General features: G+C 37.8%; 1 protein-coding gene across 1 annotated transcript in view; it reads right to left on the bottom strand.

Annotated features, from left to right (window-relative positions):
* RPF2 (ribosome production factor 2 homolog) overlaps nt 1-21077 on the bottom strand; it is a 34856-nt gene that overhangs the window by 4044 nt on the left and 9735 nt on the right. The window contains exons 4-8 of the mRNA XM_027057085.2: nt 18802-18841; nt 18058-18139; nt 17368-17444; nt 12663-12762; nt 3875-3977 (exon numbers count right to left, since the gene is read on the bottom strand). Coding sequence (XP_026912886.1) covers nt 3875-3977; nt 12663-12762; nt 17368-17444; nt 18058-18139; nt 18802-18841 — 402 coding nt within the window. The remainder of the gene's footprint in view (nt 1-3874; nt 3978-12662; nt 12763-17367; nt 17445-18057; nt 18140-18801; nt 18842-21077) is intronic.

A 21077-nucleotide genomic window follows, 5' to 3' on the forward strand; every position in this document is an offset into this window, starting at 1 on the left:
GTCTTGTGTTCAACAGACTATTTAAGACATCAGGGACATTGTATATATAAAAATGTCAAACTAAAAATGTTTCTACCACTTAAAATGCTGATTTTCAGCTAAATGGAAGAGTTGTAGATCTAGAACAGCTCCTGGCATGCCTGACGGATTCATGTTACCCAAGTACCTTTTAATTTATGAAAGTGTCCTCCTAACAGAGTAACCTTTTGAGTGGTGTATATAATTAAGATTTTCTACATAACTACATGTATATATATAACTACATGTGTTGCCATTTACCAAAGAATTAAGTTACAGTGCCATACTGTCTGTATAGATGATCTTATCTGAATTACTTCACTGAGCAGGTTTACTGCACATCAAACAGACAGAAATAGAAGAAAACTTTCTCCAGATATCAGTTTTCTACATATGGTTGCTGGTGATAGACCTTGAATCCTTTCTCTTTGTTAAACTTTTTATTTTTTAATATTTTTTATAGTTTGTTTTGAGAGAGAGGGCATGAGAGAGACAGAATCTCAAGCAGGGTCCACGCAGCATGGAGCCCAATGTGGGGCTTGAACTCATAAACCACGAGATCAGGACGTGAGCTGAAGTCAGACACTTATTTGACTGAGCCACCCTGGCGTCCCAACTTGATTAAACTTTTAACAATGAAATCTAGAATCTAAAATGATTGGGGAAATGTATTAATAGAGAATTTACAAATGATTTTTATAATCACACTAAGCAAAGAGACTGACACTGACCCGTTAAAAACACAATTGAAACCCTTTTCCTTCACCCCCATTCTATTATTCATCTCACACTTTTTAAATTTTTTTAAAGATAGACATTTCAATTCTAGGCCATCATGTCTCCAGCCAAGTACCTACTCCAAAAAGTGTTATACCAATATGCCTATTAATCTCCATCTCAGATCCTAACCTCAAGCTTTGTTTTGTTTTGGCTCCCTGTAATCAAAAGTGATATTCAATTCCGCAAGGTTATATACTATAAGACACAAACACAACCCAGCTCCTTTGCTTTCAGACGGGCTCAAGCTATAAGATATGTTGATGGGTAATTTCTGTATATTTTAAAATACTGTTTGCCTATTTCTTGAGAAAGACTGCCATTACCACTTTTGTTCAAGTTTAATTTCTTTACTTTTCTCCCTTCCATATCCCTCTCTTCTGCTGATATTGTTTTCTTGCCTATAATGTTGTTTGCTTTTTAAGGTATGCTAATACTTCGTTTTGCATGTTTCTCCCCAATAAAACCTTACAAATGCCATCGTAAAGGCAAATGTGGCAGTTACTAAAAATTTTTATATTCAGAACGTTAACTTTCTAAGTGAATAAAATTCTCCAAGGAATACAAATGATCACTCACATATGAGGAATTAATTACTATACAATATACAGGAAGAGGCCAGTAACGATATGATTTATTCCCCCAAAAGGTCAGATCAAAGGTTATATTAACACAATTTCATGTTTACACTTCCTTTCATTCAAGAAACTCTAAGCCATTTTATAAAATTAACCTTGTTAATCTTCACAAGTAATGTGTGGTAATGTTAACTGTTACCTTGTACCAACTGTTCAGGTAAAAGCAAAGGCAGGACACAGAAGTGTAGCTTGCAAGAATGCCTAAGGAACCACACGAAGTCAGGCACACTTCTCTGGCATATTCCCACCTCTACCTGCAACTCTTTCCCTCTTATAAAGGAATTACTGTTGATCACAGAGGGGCTGCAGAATTACCGAAATAGCATCGCTACATTTTGCAAAGGAAAAACGGAGGCCCGGAGAAGTGCTCTGCCTAAGTCATGTGGCTAATGCCTGGCCCTGAGCCAAGTCACTAGGCTCAGAGGTGATGTTCATTCCTCAGACCACTTCTTTCTTCCTCTCCCAAGTGGGGCACAGCCCCTGCAGGCTAAACTAATCTAGTGATTTTTTTCTCCACTAGCATCTTGCTCTCAATCACACAATACTTTTTTTTTTTTTAAAGATCTTATTTTTAAGCAATCTCTACACCCAACATGGGACTCGAACTCACAACTCCGAGATCAAGAGCTGTATGCTCCACTGACTCAGCCAGGCAGGCACCCACAGTCTATTTTCTATTTTCAATCAACAGCTAACAGGTATTACAGGGCCTATACAAAATACCTGGGGTTAAAAGTTTACTCTAGGGTCTCTGATCTGAAAAATTCAAACCTTTTTTTTTTTTCCACTAAGGGATGGAAATGGTTATGCCATGCTAACCTAACAGTGATTCCAGTTAATTCTTCTTAAAGTAAGTGGATGGGTAGATATGTGTAGTTACACTGCTAATTTATCCATGTTTCGAAGTCTGATTTACTAATTTTCTGACCATTTTATTATCTCTGCATTTCTTTCTTTACAAATTAATCTTTCCTTTCACTAAATATGAGTTCTGATATAAGTGAATGCTTTCTTTGAAACTATTTACAATGAAAGAGTTTTAGATTACTGTTACCCATTTTTCATCCTCAAAGATTCTGATCTTCATATTTTTAGCTCCTTTATGTCCCTAGGGCCTGCTTAACACAAGTTTCCAAAAAGATTCTTTTTATTTAGTGATTTTTCATCTTTCTTTTTCTATAAATTGGAGCCATCTACTTTATAATATATTCTTCATAGCCCCAAAGTAAGTTGGGAAATTCCAACACATTTAAGGGGCTTTCAATCTCAACCAGCTAAAAATGATTATAAAATCCCTAACTACATCTTGCAATCATGTGGATTATTTTATTGCATTTTCCCTATTATTATTATCTAAACAAAAGGAAAATAGAAAAACAGAAATGATGACACCAAACATATAGTGAGAAGAATGGAGTTATCTCTGACTCAATACAATTGAGACAAAGATGTAAATTATTAACAAAAAAGGTGAATATTTACTTTCATTTGGACGTTCATTGATAGAAGCTAGTCAACCAGGTATTTCATCATGAAGGAAAAAAACCAAAATGAGGGGTGCCTGGCTGGCTCATCAGTAGAGCATATGACTCTTGCTTTCAGGGTCATGAGTTCAAGCCCCACGTTGTGGGTACAGTTTACTTAAAAAAAAAAAAAAAAAAAAAAATTAAACCATGGATGAAATGCTGAAGTCCCCAAGTGGCTGCATGTATAGCACAAAGGCACACAAGTCACTGTCAACACTGAACTGTCAGTGGCTCTCAGGCTGCACTTCCATACCATAGCTCAAAAACAAACGGGCATCGGTCTTTCATGTACAAAGGAAGGCAGCTGATGGAAGTCAATATATTCTCTAGGCAAGTGTGGGCTTGATCAGCCAGGGCCAACACTTTGTTATAAATAAGAAAAAAAAATCATGCTTATCTCAAAAGGCACAATTGTAGCATGTCATTAAGCTTTTTAATGAAAATAAAACCAGAGCGTTAGGATTCGTAATAATATTGTGGTAGGGGTAGAAGGGCTAGGCTGCAGAGGGTAAAAGAGCCACTGAATGTGCTCGTTCCATTCAGACTCCAGTTTTTAGGCTCAGAAGACTCAGAGTTTTGAGATTTGCTTTGGCTGGTCTAAGACTTGTGACTCGGTGTTCTAAATCCAGTCAAGAAAAAGAAGGAGATATTGCACAATGAATTAGTGTTCTAAGCTCGGAGGACTGCAGCACCAGATGCTCTGGGGCCCTGGAAAAGCAGGGTTTCAGAGGCAGACGTGAGCAGGGGGATGACACATCTGAGGATCAGCACAGAGCTGCTGTGCCTGCCACTGCTTGTCTGCCAACTCTCCAGACAAACTTCGGACCAAACGCCAATTCTAAGTTCAAGCTCTATAAAAGTCACATTAAAGTGCTGTAGCCCTGGATTCAAGAGTATACTAACAAATGCACTCACTTGTAGCTTCGAAAGTAAATCTTCCCATTCAGTGCAGTGAAGTGCAGAACATACTCTAAACCAGCCAGGCGGATATTTGATACTGTGGGGCCTCTGAAGAAATCTAAAAACAAATTTTAGGTTGTTAAAAAAACAAAAGACAAAAAACTAACATGTTTTTAAATTCAGTTACAGAGAGCTGGACTGTCGATGCTCCATTTTGTGCCACTGCTCACAAAAAAAGATAAAAAGGTGGTACAAAAACTGGTCCCCGAACAATGTCTGAGACTCTCATCCCTTTACCATTTAAGCTCATGACTATTTTTCCGTGTTTAGCTCACTAAACCATGTAATTTTTCAGTTGTGAAGTTCTCCTTCTAAGCCAATGCTCAGCATTAAGAGTCCATCACATTTATCATGCATGTTCACTTTTTTACAAATGTAAATCAAAGCATAAATTTTTTTATCTATGAGACAGGTAGGTTAAGATGGCAAATTCCTATAAAAACAGCTGTTCAAACTTTGACTGTTAAATCAAACTGGCCTCTGTTTTATGGTAGAAGCCAAGACACAAGAAAATTCTAACAGGAAACCTCAATTAAATGAGCAAAGATAGCAAACTAAATTGTTAAAGCCAGAAAAGAACCACTGAGATCCATGAATAGGCTGTTTCCCCACGGGTGGCACATGAAGTGATCTTGAATGATACATAGGCAGAATAATTTACTATGTATTATTTATCTTTTTATCAGATACCATTTGCCATTCACGGAAGAGACATAAAGTTTCCTTGTAAAAAGAGGAGTCAGTGTAAAGAAACCTCTTCGGAGAACATCACCATAATACTATGTGGACTTGGCTAAAGGTATGAAGGTAGCACAAGAATGAAAGAAGTCTGAAAAACAAGTTTGGTCCCCTCATTTTACAGCCAAGAAGACTGAACCCCAAGAAGGCTAAACATAAATACACAAATAATATTTAGATAAGAAAAAGTTATACATAAAAGTTTATCCAACTTAATTAGGAAGAAATGCCCCAAGGCAAGTGATGTAGTAAACAGAAAAACTCATTGGGTCCCAATTTGTAGCCACCCAGCATTGTCCTTCTCACTTCCGATTAGCTCAGATGAGAAACATCTCCAGTGCATGGACATACACATCCTTTGTTGTTTGCTTTTTTCTTTCTCATGGTTAACTAAAAGAAAATCACTAACGTGTATAAAAGAGGAACAACTGTGTATGCACATGTATATACCACCCTTCCCTACTCCCCCAACAACAATCCCTCAAGGATATTTTTATAAACCAAGTATGTACTTTTTCAAAGTAATCTGATCTAAATTTGCATCATAATCAATAAACAGGGCTCCCATTATTTTGTCAAAATCTAACTCTCCTTCAGTGGCCAAGTTAATAAAGTCCCTCTCATTGTGTTGGAAGCACTAGTGAAGTCAATCTTTCTGGGGAACAAGATATGTACATTTCAGTTTCCCTGAAGCAGCTTTTGTAATGTAAATCATACAGCAGGAATATGTGTTTCTTCCATAAGCTTTTAAGAATACAAAGGAAAAAAATGATGGTAGAAATTTTTTTTTTTTAATGCTTATTTTTGAGAGAGAGAAACAGAGCGTGAGCAAGGGAGGGGCAAAGAAAGAGGGAGACACAGAATCCGAAGCAGGCTCCAGGCCCTGAGAGCTGTCAGCACAGAGTTTGATGTGGGGCTCGAAACCATGAAGCACAAGATCATGACCTGAGCTGAAGTTGGATGTCTGACTGAGTCACCCAGGGGCCCTGAAGTAGAAAGTTTTAATCACTGGCCCTTTCCTCACACCATACTCATGATCATAACTAAATGCAAAACCTAAAACTCTTAAGATTTCAACAAGAAAATACTAGAAAAAGTCTTTGTGATGCTGCTGAGGTAAGCAAAGGCTTCTTAAAATACAGGAAGAACATACCATTACAGAAAAAAAATGTAAAACAGACGTCACAAAAATCACAAACTTCTGCTCAGGACACCTGGGTGGCACAATCACTTAAATGTCTGACTTCAGCTCAAGTCATGATCTCACGGTTTGTGAGTTCGAGCTCCACGTTGGGTTGTCTGCTGTCAGCACAGAGTCTGCTTTGGATCCTCTATCCCCCACCCCCCACCCCCAGCTCACATATTCTCTCTCTCTCTCTCAAAATTAAATAAACGTTAAAAATAAAACAGGGAAAGCTTCTTTTAAAACAAAACAAAATAAAACAAAACAAAACAAAAACCTTCTGTTCTTTGAAAGACGTCACTGAAAAAAAAGGCAAGCCACAGATTGGGAGGAAACATTCAAAGACTGTGTATCAGACAAAGAGACAAAGGACTTCCCTCTCCCTCTCTGCTCCCCCCTCCCCCCACACACCTTATTCCTTATTACTCAAGAAGACAAATAACCTCCAAAATAATAATAATAATAATAAGGCAAGGATTTGAATAGACACTTCACCAAAAATATATGAATGGCCAATAAGCACACAAAAAGATGTTCAACATCATTAATCATCAGAAAATGCAAATTACAACTTCAACAATAGCACTACTTTATTTTATAGAAATTTTTTAGAAATTTTATAGAAATTATTTAGAAACACATACTATGAGCATACAATATTCGTTAGAATAACTAAAATTAAAAAGAATGGTCTACCAAGTATTGACAAGGCAGTGGAACTGGAGCTTTTCATACACCATTGGTAGGAATGTAAAATGGTACAACCGTATTGGAGAACAGTTTCTTAAAACGTTAAACATACGCTATTCATATGACCCTACCATTCCATTCCATTCCATTCCCAGCTAGGTATTTACCCAAAAGAAATGAAAACATATGCCTTCACAAAAATCTGTATATAAATGCTCACAGCAGCTCTACTGATCAAAAAAAATTTTCCTGAAAGCGAGCACAAGCAAGGGAGGGGGAGAGGGAGAGAGAGAATCTCAAGCAGGCTCCACGCCCAGCCCAGAGCCCAACGTTAGGGCTCAATCTCACAACCCTGGGATCATGACTTGAGCCAAAATCAAGAGTTGAATGCTTAATCGATGGAGCCACCCAAGTGCCCCAAGAAATGAAATCATATGCCCTCACAAAAAATTTGTATATAAATGTTTTAATTTTTTAATTTTTATTTATTTTTGAGAGAGAGAGAGACATAGCATGAGGGGGAGGGGCAGAGAGACAGAGGGAGACAGAATGGGAAGCAGGCTCCAGGCTCTGAACTGTCAGTACAGAGCCTGACTCAGGGCTCGAATTGACGAACCATGAAATTATAACCCAAGCCAAAGTCACACAGTTGACCTAAGACTGAGCCACTCAGGTGCCCCCTGAATATAAGTGTTCATAGCAGCTCTACTCACCAAAATTTTGATCTAATCAAAAGCTGGAATCAACCTAAGTGTCCACTGACAGATGACAAAATAAACAAATTGTGGAACAGCTATAAATGGAATACAGTTCAGCAATAAAAAGAAATGAACTGATAGATCCAACAAATCTCAAAACAAGCTGAGTGAAAGAAGCCAGACCAAAAAAAGTACATACTGTAGTGTACATACTGTGATTCTATTCATCTAACGCTCTATAAAATGCAAACTATTCCATAATCACAGAAAGCAGATTAATGTTTGCTTAGAATACAGAAATAGGATAGACTGCACAGGGACACAGGCTAATTTTTGGGTGTAATAGGTTCTGTACCTTGACAGAAGTGGTGTTTTCACAGGTGTATTACATATGTCAAAAACCATCAAATCTTAAATCTTTAAATATGCAGACTTGCTTTTATGTAAAGCAGATCTCAAAAGTTATATAATTTAAAATTAAAAAATTTAAAGTAATCCCTAAAAACTGAAAACAAATGAACCTGTGTACTGAGCTGAAGGCATAATCATACAGAAAAGAACTATTTCAAGTGACTTCAAAACAGTGATTTGACCATATATTCTTAGCAGGATGTATTTTATGTTATGCCCAGAATTCGTGATCCCCAAAGACTACCAGGGAGCCGAGTCCGATGCAAAAGCAAAAGAGCCTTTATTCGAGCTAGCTCGAGCTCAATCCCCTACCTGCACCGACGCAGCGGTGAGATACCAGGGAGAGAGAGCGAGTTTCAAAAGCACAAAGGTTTTATAGGGGTCTAGGGGCAGCCGATTGGCTGGGGAAGGGGCGTGGCCTCGGCCGATTGGCTGGGGAAGGGGCGTGTTTTGATCAGGAAGTTTGAATGGGTGAGCGGGAGGTTACTCAAGGGGAGGAGGCGTGGTCTAGGTGAAGGACACAGAACAAGATGGAGTCGGCCGGCGTAGGCCCGCCCTTTCATTTTATAGACAAAAAGAACTGCAAAAAACCCCAAAAACAACACAACAAAACCTTCAACTGCACTCAATATTCACATCATCAGTAGTAACACTGTATGGTAGGTAGAAATGCATACTTGTGTTGGATCACTGAGAACCTGGATTTTTTTCATGGACGAAAGAAGGTACGTATGTGAAGTCAATGCAGTTAAGATCCTTTGGTCCTAAATTTAAGTTAGAAGTTTCAGTATGAACTCAGATACATTTTATCTTAACAAACAAATCTTAATTCACAGTTCCATTCTCTAAAAAAGCCTACAATGACCAACCACAAAACAATCCCTGGCACCCAAACTGTGGTTTCTAAAATAATTTCTCATTTTAAAAATGTTCATTCAGGGTTGGGGCACCTGGGCGGCACAGTCAGTTAAGCGTCGGACTCTTGACTTTGGCTCAGGTCATGATCTCACAGTTTGTGAGTTTGCGCCCCACATCGGGCTCTGCACTGACAGCCCAGAGCCTGCTTGGGATTCCCTTTTCCCTCGCTTTCTGCTCCTCTGCACATGTGTACACTGTCTCTCTAAATAAATAAATAAACATTAAAAAATAAAAGTTCAGGGCTGCTTAGAGAAAACAGCTGATTGCAGGGCTGGAGCAATGAATGTGTAAGAGGAGTCTGAAACATGGAAACCTCACCTCAAAGGGCCAATGAATTAAAATGTGTGGAAACTCAGAACACTGCCAAAAAAGCTGACCCGAAACTGGGCAGGAATGATGGCTAAGGTAACAAGAGAGATACTAATGAGTAATGATAAACATAAAAACCTGGTTAAATACAAGTAAGGGGGTGGAGAAGAAGTAGAAGATGAATTGGTTATGGTCAGAAGGAAAGCCCCAACTTGGATCTTTTTTTCAGTGGATCAATTCCAAGTAAAAATAAGATCTCACGTGTGGCTATGTCCACGAGTAAACACATCGAGAAAGGGGACAGAAGGTTACCATGTGTTGACAGGAAGGACCAGGGGATCCACAGTTAGAGAACACAGCAGATCCTGATTCTGCCACTTACTAGCTCTTCAATTGGCCTCAACTTCTTCATCCACAATATGGGAATAATATTATCATAATATACTGAATGTCTGCCCCTACCCCCTTGCCACTCTAAATTAATGTTAAAAGTCCTAACCCCTAATGTGTTTGAATTTGGAGATGGGCCTCTGAGGAAGAAATTAAGATTAAATGAGGCATGCCATAAGGGTGGGGCCCTGGTCCCATAGAATTACTGTCCTTATAAGAAGAGACCCTAGAAAGCTGACCCCCCCCCGCCCACCTCCACCTCTCTTCCCTTCCCTTCCTTCCTCCCTGAAGGAAAAGCCAGGAGCACAAAGCAAGACTTGACAAGAATCCTCATCAAAAATTTTGATTTTGCACTTTCAGCCACCAGAACTGTTTGTTTTTTAAGCCACCCAGCACATGGTATTTTTTACAGCAGCCCAAGCAGACTAACATGATTGCCTTTGTAAAGCTATAGAAAGAGTCAAACATAATAAATTACCTGACCTACATGATCCCACAGTTTTGGGATCAAGCCCCATGTCGGGCTCTGCTCTGACATCACGGAGCCTGCTTGGGATTCTCTTTCCCCCTCTCTCTCTACTCCTCTCTCTCAAAATTAAAAAAAAAAAAAAAAAAAAGATGCACTAAATCTAAAAATAGATATACTGATTTTCTATAAGGAAAAGCAATACCACTAAGATTAAATAGAAATCTAGATAGTATTTAAGAAAGCAAAACAAAAGCAAAAAAAATTTAGTTCAGCATGAACTAAATGCACACCTGGCATAAAAACACTGAAGTTAATAACTTCACTTTTCTTTCTGGCCAATTACCAAAAAAAGAGAACTTCCTAAAAGGATGGAAGCCCTTGATAACATTCTCTTTCCCCACCACTCTACTTTACTTCATATGAACACAAAACATACACCATGGAGTCTGCAGCTGGCTTACTTCATATTTACATTGAAAACACAACTGCCCTTGGGACCTGACAATCTCACTTCACTCCTCTACCTTCCTTCTTTCCCCAGATTCCTTTTTTGGTTTTCACTCCCTCCCCATCACCACTGCATTATGTGGTTATTCTTGCCCTCTAGTGGAAGCACAAAATAATAAAGTTTTTATAAAAACCAATTATACAAAAGCAAATGAAAGCCTCTGTTATAACAAATATATACTGACAATTAACAATTATTATGGAACAACTGGAGGGAAAAAGGCAGAAAATCTGGGCCAATGGAGTACAAGTAATCTTAGCTAAAAACCATCCTTGATATTTTGGGGTATGTAATTTTGAAAAAAGGAAATGTTGGTCATTGTCTTTCATGTATGATTTTCTTTTTTTAACTCATCAAAAATCCAGGTAAGAACCTATAGCAAAGATTGCAATAAGTCAATTGAACAGACATCCAGATGGCCAACCAACACATGAAAAAATGCTCAACATCACTCATCATCAGGGAAATACAAATCAAAACCACAATGAGATACCACCTCGCACCTGTCAGAATGGCTAACATTAACAACTCAGGCAACAACAGATGTTGGAAAGAAGGCAAAGAAAGAGGATCTCTTTTGCACTGCTGGTGGGTTTGCAAGCTGGTGCAGCCACTCTGGAAAACAGGATGGAGGTTCCTCAAAAAATTAAAAATAGAACTACCCTACTACCCAGCAATGGCACTACTAGGTACTTATCCAAGGGATACAGGTATGCTGCTTCGAAGAGGCACATGCACCCCAATGTTTATAGCAGCACTATGGACAATAGCCAAAGTATGGAAAGAGCCCAAATGTCCATGGACTGATGAATGGATAAAAAAGATGTGGTATATATATATACAATGGAGTATTACTCGGCAATCAAAAAGAATGAAATCTTGCCATTTGCAACTATGTGGATGGAATTAGAGGGTATTATGAGAAGCGAAATTAGTCAGAGAAAGACAAACACGATATGACTTCACTTATATGAGGACTTTAAGAGACAAAACAGATGAACATAAGGGAAGCAAAAATAATATAAAAACATGGAGAGGAACAAAAGATAAGAGACTCCTAAATATGGACAACAAACAGGGTTACTGGAGGGGCTGGGAGAGGGGGGATGGGCTAAATGGGTAAGAGGCATTAAGGAATCTATTCCTGAAATCATTGTTGCATTCATATGCTAACTAACTTGGATGATAAACAGATAGATAGATAGATAATTAATTAATTAATAGGGGCGCCTGGGTGGCTTGCTTAAACATCCGACTTTGGCTCAAGTCATGATATTGTGGTTCATGAGTTTGGGCCCCGCGTCAGGCTCTGTTATGACAGCTCAGAGCCTGGAGCCTGCCTCCGAATTCTGTGTCTCCCTCTCTCCCTGCCCCTTGCGCCCCCCTCAAAATTAAACATTAAAAAAAAAATGAAAAAAAAATGAAGGGGACTTGTGAACACATAGGAAAGGATGTAGTCATCACATAAGTCCTTAGGAACTAGTGTAGTTCACCAAGAATAACTCATCTATAAGACAACCTTACAAGGTTGTGAGAATAAAACAATACATATAAAGCACCTAGTATATGCTTGGCATTTAGGATCGATCATTAAGGATAATAAAAAAAAGCTGTTGGGAAGTCACTGAAAGTTTTCTGGGAAAGAAACTTGATCTGAAACTTGCAAGAATGGAAGAAACTAGGTAAACGAGAACAAAAATCAGAAAAGACAATAGGAATGTGTACAATGTATTTTTAATAAGCCACTTTAAATGGAAAAAAGAGGAAGGAAATTGGGAGAGATAAAAAAAAAGTTATAAGGGGTTAGAGTCTAAAAAACCTTGCCTATCAAGACTAAGAAAAATAGAGGTTTTTGAGTTGGAAGTGGATGATGTACAACAGTCTTGAAAATTTAAGTTCTTAATTTTCTAAATTTAATGATGCCAATAATGACATAAAATGGGTGGAAGCATTTTATAAAGTGTAAAGTGTTTCATATATAGGTTGACAATGAAGTTACTAGAGCATCAAAAAATAAAAATGATCAATGCATTATAACATCCATTAACTCTCCCTTACGGCTAGTGGGGAATAAAGAAAATAATGAAAGGGTGCCTGGGTGGCTCAGTTGGTTAAACGTCCAACTTCGGCTCAGGTCATGATCTCGTGGTCCGTGAGTTCAAGCCACACGTTGGGCTCTATGCTGACAGCTCAGAACCTGGAGCCTGCTTTGGATTCTGTCTCCCTCTCTCTCTGTCCCCACCCCCACCTCAAAAAAAAAAAAAAAAAAAATTTTTTTTTTTAAGAAGAAAATAATGAAAAGGAGAGAAGAAAGGAAAGAGATCAAAAAGAAAAAGATGTATATATACAGTGAAGTGGCAAAGTGCCACCAATGACAGTCTTAGATTGCCTACTTGAGCAAACGTGTGGAGAAGTATTAAAATACTTACCAATAAGAAGATTTTTTAGCCTTCTGTAGTCTTCTGTTACATCAAAATCATCACCAGCAAATATTAACATGGGTTTTGTTCCCTCAGGACATTTACTATTCTATGAAACAGAAAAAAAATTATAATTATAAAATTATCAATTCTAAACTATTTATAAGTTGATTTTCAAGTAGTCAATTCTGGGGCGCCTGGGTGGCTCAGTCGGTTAAGCGGCTGACTTCGGCTCAGGTCATGATCTCGCAGTCTGTGAGTTCGAGCCCCGCGTCGGGCTCTGTGCTGACAACTCAGAGCCTGGAGCCTGTTTCAGATTCTGTGTCTCCCTCTCTCTGACCCTCCCCAGTTCATTCTCTGTCTCTCTCTGTCTCAAAAATCAATAAATGTTTAAAAAAATAAATAAATAAAAAAAAATAAAGTAGTCAATTCTTACACAGTGATTAGTTTTCATATTTTAACTGTCCTAAAACTATTTATGAATACTGATTAAAATCTAAAGATTTAAAACTACAGTTCCAACTTTTAAACTAAAAAAATATTTTTTGTTCCACTCTCTTCATATCACCAAATTAGTAAGTGGTCAAAGAATGATGTAAGCTATTTTTTAAAGTTATTCTGTACAAAGAATAGAAAGCTAAAATTGCTGCAAAACATACACAGCCTTTTAACAACCGACATCTCAGAGTCTAAACAAATTTAATTTCTTTAAATTAAATTAAATTTAATTTAATTTCTTTAATTTAAATCCACCACTGTGCCTTTCCTACTGTGTCACATAAACAGTATTTAAATGAAAGCTAGATTAAACTACCAACTCCACAGTAACATGGGAAACAAGAGAATTTTATACAAGCTATAGAATGTATGGGCAATCCTTACTCAGCATGGTTGAGGCTCTCACTAAAAAAAAGTATTTTGTCCAGTTCTGGATTTTCCATACAAAGAAGAATGTGATGTGAATAATAATAACCTTTAAAAGCCACCAAAATAAAAGAAAAAAATCTAATAGAACTCTTTAACTGAATGATTAATTTATGACAGTGAACAAGTGTTAGTCTGAGCTTCCCATTGATTCTAGCACCTCTATTTTGGTATCAATCAAGGACTGTACACATCTAGAAACAAACAAACAAACAAAAAACAGGACAAGAAAACAAATATCCTCTGCCCTAGGACCAGAGGTCACCTGTTGCCTCTTCCTGTTCACTCTTGTTGACAGTCTCTGCTTCCTAACTCTGAACCTTAACTGTCTCTACTTAGGAGGTGTACCTAAGATCTGTGCCTCTAGGGTGTGAATGGACCTTCCAGACCCAATGACTCTTCCATGTTCCATCTGTGCCTCCCTGACCCTGCTGCTGCTACCCCTAGGTCTATGGAGGCTATTTAAGTATACAGAAGGTAATGGGGCACTGGGTGGCTCAGTTGGTTAAGCGCCAGGCTTCAGTTCAGGTCATGATCTAATGGTTTGTGGATTCGAGCCCCACATCAGGCTCTGTGTGGACAGCTCAGAAGCTGGAGCTTGCTTCAGATTCTGTGTCTCCTTTTCTCTCTCTCTCTCTCTCTCTCTGCCTCTCCCCTGCTAACTCTGTCTCTCCCTCTCTCAAAAAAAATAAATATTTTAAAAAAAGAAAGTACACAGAAGGTAAGAGAAAGTGAAGCAACATCCTGACCACAATGCGTAATAAAAAATATCATGTTACGTCATGACCCAGTACACACATCATAAAAATATAAATGAACAGTGGGGCGCCTGGGTGGCTCAGTCGGTTGAGCATCTGACTTCGGCTCAGGTCATGATCTCGCGGTCTGTGAGTTCGAGCCCCACATCAGGCTCTGTGCTGACAGCTCAGAGTCTGGAGCCTGCTTCCGATTCTGTGTCTCCCTCTCTCTCTGCCCCTCCCCTGCTCATGCTCTGTCTCTCTCTCTCTCTGTCAAAAATAAATAAACGTTAAAAAAAAATTTTTTTTAAATATATATATATATGTAACTGAACAAGTTACATGAAATAGTATTTAACACGTAGGTCACTGATATTTTTCACAATGTGTAAACCCAGAACTAGAAGAAACTACAACAGATGAGCTTTATTTGAATTATCTAAAAGGCACTAAAAATTCAAAATATTACATAAGTACTGTCATATAGTATACTAAAAACATTATAATTATGTAATGTCCTTGAACTAAATTTCTGAATTAAGTTTTTTTTAAAACAAAGGGAAAGAAAGGAAATAATTATTTTCTTTTTCTTTAAGTGTATTTATTTCTGAGAGAGAAAGAGGGAGTGGGGGGAGGGGCAAAGAAAGTGAGGGACAGAGGATGTGAAGCAGGCTCTGTGCTGACCACAGAGAGCCCGATGTGGGGCTCAAACTCATGAACCGTGAGATCATGACCTGAGCCAAAGGCAGACGCTTAACCAACTGAGCCACCCAGACACCCCAGAAATGTCTTATAAATTATAAACAAACTTTCCAATAAAATACTCCAAGGCACCTGCAATGTATCTTTTCCTATCTAAAATAAAACCATTGGAAAAAGTAAATAAAAATTTAAAAAACAACATTGGCCTTAAATTTTAATCATTTCATCCATTAAGGCTTATTTTATGTAAAACAACCATCCCTAAAAGTTTGGCCACATCTTAGAAAATAAGCTCCCAGAATAATCATTCAATTTCCTGGTAGAACTGAATCACTTCTCACTTAAGAGTAAACAGGAGGATGAGGCTTGGCTTGGCAATGAAAGTAGGCAAGTGAGAAAAGAAACATCTGGCGAAGAGGTCTTAAAAATAAGGAGGTAGACGCAGAAAAGAAATAAATATGAAGAGAAAGTATAACAGACATGCAATTCCAAAACAAACTAAAAACAAGTTGTAATGGAATAACGAGGTAAAAGTGAAGCTCTGGCTAACAGTGTAGGTAGGGACTGCCAATGTAAGCATATGGTCATGAATTAGTGATTATTATAGTTATGGATATGCTCCATGAGTGAAAATTTAGTATTCAATTTAAATGGTGCTTGTTAAGCGTGAGACCTGACAAACGATAATGGTCTTGTGACCTGGTGGTTATAGAAGCTACCGAGGGCTAGCATGCATGCATCAACCAGTGCTCACACCCACTACCTGGTGACCAAGCCAGATATGCTGCTGCTCTCCAAGGATTCATACACTGCCCTAAAGACAAACTGTAATAAAATGATAGCTTCCACCATAACAAGGCATCACAGTTTACATACTTTACCAAACACCTTCCAAAACATTATCTTCGCTGATAAACATTTTCACATATATTATCTCATTTGATATTATTATACCTATTTAATACTTGATTGCAATCTGAAGGTCAGGCAAGTAATTTATCAGGTCACAAAAGTCATCTAAATGGCCAACACAGGCCTTCAATCCAATTGTTCTGTCTCGAAATCCAATCTCAGGCCACTGTTCTACCCTGTACCTGAAGAAGCTGGTGTAGCTAAGTAACATCTGGGAAGAGCCTTTTTGCAAACACACAACAAACTTGGAAGGCATGTCCTCTTTTTAGGGGAGACTAGGAAAAGGAGTCATGACACATTTTACAATTCTTTCAACTATACCATGACCTTCAAAGACCCATAAACAAGAACAATTAAGTAACTTTCCACTGCGAACTTCAATATCCTTTCTTTCTAAGTTCTATATGTATGACTCCAGATCACCAATGGAATTCCCCTGGGCCTCAATCTCCAACTTTATCCAATAGGAAAAGTAATTTTAGCCTTACACAGGGTAGCAATGAAATCTAAATAAAATAATTACTTGATGGAACATTTGATGGAACAGATTCTGCTAAAGTAGAGTTCTGAGGGAACAGAAGCCCAGTTTGGACCCAGGAGCTAAATTAGGACAGTTTTCTTGCCTCTTTACTACTTTCTATTTAATAATCCCATGCAAACAAAGGAGATACAAAGATGCAAGTCCTGAAGGGAAAGACTGAACTAGCATTTTGGTGGCCAGCAGCCAAAATACTGTAGGACCAGCCAAAGTATCGTAGGTTTAGAACAAGGCTCGCTTTCAAACTCTGGTATTTATTTAAAAAAATTTTTGTAATGTTTATTATTTTTGAGAAAGAGACAGAGTACCAGTGGGGGAGGAGCAGAGAGAGAGGAAGACAGAACCTGAAGCCAGCTCCAGGTTCCGAGCTGTCAGCACAGAGCCCGACACGGGGCTCGAACCCATGGACTGCGAGACCATGACCTCAGCCAAAGTCAGACACTTAACTGACTAAGCCACCCAGATGCCCCAGAAAACTCCAGTATTTCTGAGGTTCCATAAAATAGGTGCTGTGACAATTGAGGGAGAGGATACCATTTAAACTATGAGCCTAGACAAGAGTTAAAAACCACTCTGAATCTAACTGCCAGAAGATCCAAATATGTGTTATATGTTTATATCTCTTTTTAAAGTAAAAATAAAATGAGGGAGTTTCCACAGCATGAAAAGGAACAAAAAATTTTAAATATAGTGTATTTTCCAGCTTCCTGTCTTTACACCAAAATAAAGTAGTGACACTCAAAAACATAAAGATAAAATGAAATTTACTTTTATCTCCGAGCACACTAGAATAAAAACAAAGTTAAGCTACAAACTGTAATAGTACTCTTCACCACAAGATGTCACTATTGCCCAAGAACAACATTACAAAATGCTTTTATTTTTATGATTAGTATCGTACCTTGATGTCTTTTAGAGAGACAAACTTCTCAATACCTAATTCGATCATATCAAGCACGTGGAAGTCATACATACGACCTAGAAGGAAAATACATTTTCTTTTAAACATTTATTTTTCCCAAAGAGCCACCTTATATGTACCCACTTAATTTGCATGTCCAAAATGTTATTATCTCCCTTTTTTTTTCTCCTTATACCCCATCAAACATGTCCCCTTCTTTCTTAAACTTTCAACTCTACCTAGAATACAGTGTTGCAATCTTGGCCCTGAAAGGATCTTGGAAATCGTTTAACCAAACTCCCTTATTTTATAGAAGAGTAAATAAAGGCACATAAGAAGTAAAAGGGGTTGCCTAAGCCAATGACGATACCAAATTAAACGTCAATTCTTACTGGTGAAGGGTTAATTTATGTGGGTAGGTATGCTACTGTTTTTTTCTCTAACACTGATTTAAGATACATATATTTTATATTAGAAAAATATTGGCAACTTTTGGTAAAGTAGTATTTTTACATGCCTATTCTCTACCTGCAGTCTGATAGATTAAAAATTTCATTCAAAGGCACAAGAAAAATTTTTAAAAACCAGCTTAGAGCTTACTTGTTATTCCTGAAATCTCAACACCATCAAGTAATCTGAGTCACAAAACAGACTGTAAACACAAACATTAGGAAAGTAAATTATATTTACCTATTACTAGATTATTTGGCCGCTTCTTATTATGGGAGCCAAACATGAATAAAGAGCAATCTGACTTCTTTGAAAAGAATTCCTATAAAACCAAAGAAATCCCAATTAATGCATAAATATAAGAACTTTACGAACTGTATTCTGGGGGCACCTGGGTGGCTCAGTTGGTTAAATGTCCAACTCTTGCTTTTGGCTCAGGTCATGATCTCAGTTCATAGGACTGAGCCCCACATCCGGCTCAGCGCTGACAGTGAAGGAGCCTGCTTGGCATTTTCTCTCTCCTTCTCTCTCTGCCCCTCCCCTGCTCGTGCACACATGCACATGCTCTCTCCTCTCTCTCAAAATAAACTTTAAACTTTAGTCATAGTTTTAAAAGTATGAAAGTCTTACTTCAAAAATAAACAAACAGGGGCGCCTGGATGACTCAGTTGGTTAAGCATCTGACTTTGGCTCAAGTAATGACCTCCTGATTCGGGAGTTCCAGCCCTGCATCGGGCTCTGTGCTGACAGTGGGGAGCCTGCTTGGGACTCTCTCGCTCTCCTGCTCACTCTGCCCTTCCACCCTGCCCCCCAAAATAAATAAACTTTAAAAATTAAGTTAATAAATCTTACTTCACTTTCACTTTACATCAAAATTCCCTCATATAGGATGATTTCGAATTCAAAACATCACAAATTACTAAAGGAACAGTAATTAGTCCAATCATGTATATGCTGTCTTAAATCAGAGTTTCTTGTACTCACCAATGATGTCTGATCCTCAAATGGTCTTGTAATGTTTTTCCTAAAAATATTTTTAAAAGATTACCTTAATTTTAATAATCTTAATTAGCAATTCACCCATAGCAATTAAGTAATATATTAAAAAAAGATAATTTTGTAGATGATCAAAAATAAAGTTAGAGGGATATTCATTCATTCAAATATGTATTTAGTGCCTATTATGTGTCACTCACTGTTGTATGAGCTAAGGATACTAGGAAACAAACAAGATCTTTGCTTTCATACAGCCTACATTCTAGTGGAAAAATAAAAATTTCAAACAGTAATTAACTGTAGTGACAAAAATAAAATAGGGTATTGTGTTAGTTATGAACAGTGGAAAATGACTATTTGAGCTGAGATGTGATAGATAAGGAATAAGCCATTGAAAAGTTTTGAGGTTGAGGGTGCCTGGGTGGCTCAGTCAGTTAAGCGTCTGACTCTTGATTTTGGCTCGGGTCATAATCTCATGGTTTGTGGGTTTGAGCCCCACTCAGCATAGAGCCTGCTTGGGATTCTCTCTCTCTCTTTCTGCCCCTCCCCTACTCACACTCTCTCTCTCAAAATAAATAAACATTTTTTTTTTTTTTAAGTTTTGAGGCTAAGGGTATTCTAGGAAGAAGGAACACAATAACCAAAGATTCTGAGATGGAAACAAGCTTAGACTATTCAAGAAATGGAAAGAAGGCAAGTATCACCGAAGCTTAGCATGCAAAGGGAAAATGGTGGGGCATGAGGTCAAAGATGTAGGCATGGCCCAGATTATGTTGGTCAAGGTAAGGCCTTGTTGGTCAAGGTAAGGAATGTAAATATTAATATAGTAACAGGAAGCACTAAAGAGTTTCAGGCAGGAGAGTGACATGACTGAACTCAAATTTTCTTTTTACTACTACCTTTTTAAAATCATAATCGTTTTTAAATTTTTTTTATTTTAGAGAATCTCTACCAGGCTCCCCGCTCAGCACAGGGCCTGATGCAGGGCTCAATCCCACGACGCTGGGATCATGACCTGAGCCAAAATCAAGAGTTGGATGTTCAACTGACTGAGCCACTCAGGTACCCCTCAAATTTTCTTTTTAAAGGACTATTCTGTCCACTATGTGAAAAGGGAATGTAGTTATGGCAAGAGAGAAAAGAATTAGCAAGAAGCTATCACAGTAATCCAGGAGAGAAAGAAATAAATGGTGTATTGGACCAAGAACACTAGTAGGGGAGCTGGAGTAGAACATGCTATCTTTCAGGCAAAAGGGAGAGAAATACGTATATTTTTCTTTGCTTAAATATGCATAAAGAAATTCTGGTAAAACATAAGAAACTATATGTGTTCACTTATAATCTCTGATTTCTCATCATGTAAATGAAGTTTCCATAAAATAGTTAATAATTTTTATGAAGCAAAATCTATGTACATGATCTTAATTTTGTTCAAAGAATAAAATAAACATACAGACATGAAAATATCTGTACACATGTGAAAATGGGTGAAGGGAATGGGAGATACAGGCTTCCAGTTATGGAATCAATAAGTCATGGGAATAAAAGACACAGCATAAAGAATATAGACAATAACATAATAATGACAGATGGTAGCTACACCTATGATGAGCACAGCATAATGGAGACACTTGTCAAATCACTATGTTTTACACCTGAAACTAATGTAACATTGTGTGTCAACCATACTCAAATAAAACCAATTAAAATATGTATATACACAGGGAAAACATGTCAGAATGTACATAGTGCTATGGGTGATTATTCTATTATCCCAATTATCTAAGAGTAGCATGTATTACTTTTATAATCAGTAAAAAAAGAATTTTTTTTTATGTTTATTTATTTTTGAAGGAGAGAGAGACGGAGTGTGAGTGGCAGAGGGGCAGAGAGAGAGGGAGACACAGAATCTGAAGCAGGCTCCAGTCTCTGACCTGTCAGCACAGAGCCCGATGCAGGCCGAACTCACAAACCGCGAGACATGACCTGACCCGAAGTCGGATGCTCAACTGACTAAGCCACTCAGGTGCCCCAAAAAGAGTATTATTTTTAAAGATGCAAGGCAAACAAACTAAGAAAAACTACTGCAGCATTTATGATTAACAACCATCAGCTAACTATAAATCACAAATAAGCAAATATGACCTGCTGAAAACATGGAAAATGCAAGTTACACAAAGTATGATTTTGACTTCTTAGCTTAAAAACATAAACAAAAAGTGGGTAATCATCTATGAAACTTGTATATTGCACTCTGCTAAAAG

The sequence above is a fragment of the Acinonyx jubatus genome, chromosome B2 (genome assembly GCF_027475565.1).
Source record: "Acinonyx jubatus isolate Ajub_Pintada_27869175 chromosome B2, VMU_Ajub_asm_v1.0, whole genome shotgun sequence".
In the NCBI taxonomy this organism is placed as follows: Eukaryota; Metazoa; Chordata; class Mammalia; order Carnivora; family Felidae; genus Acinonyx; species Acinonyx jubatus.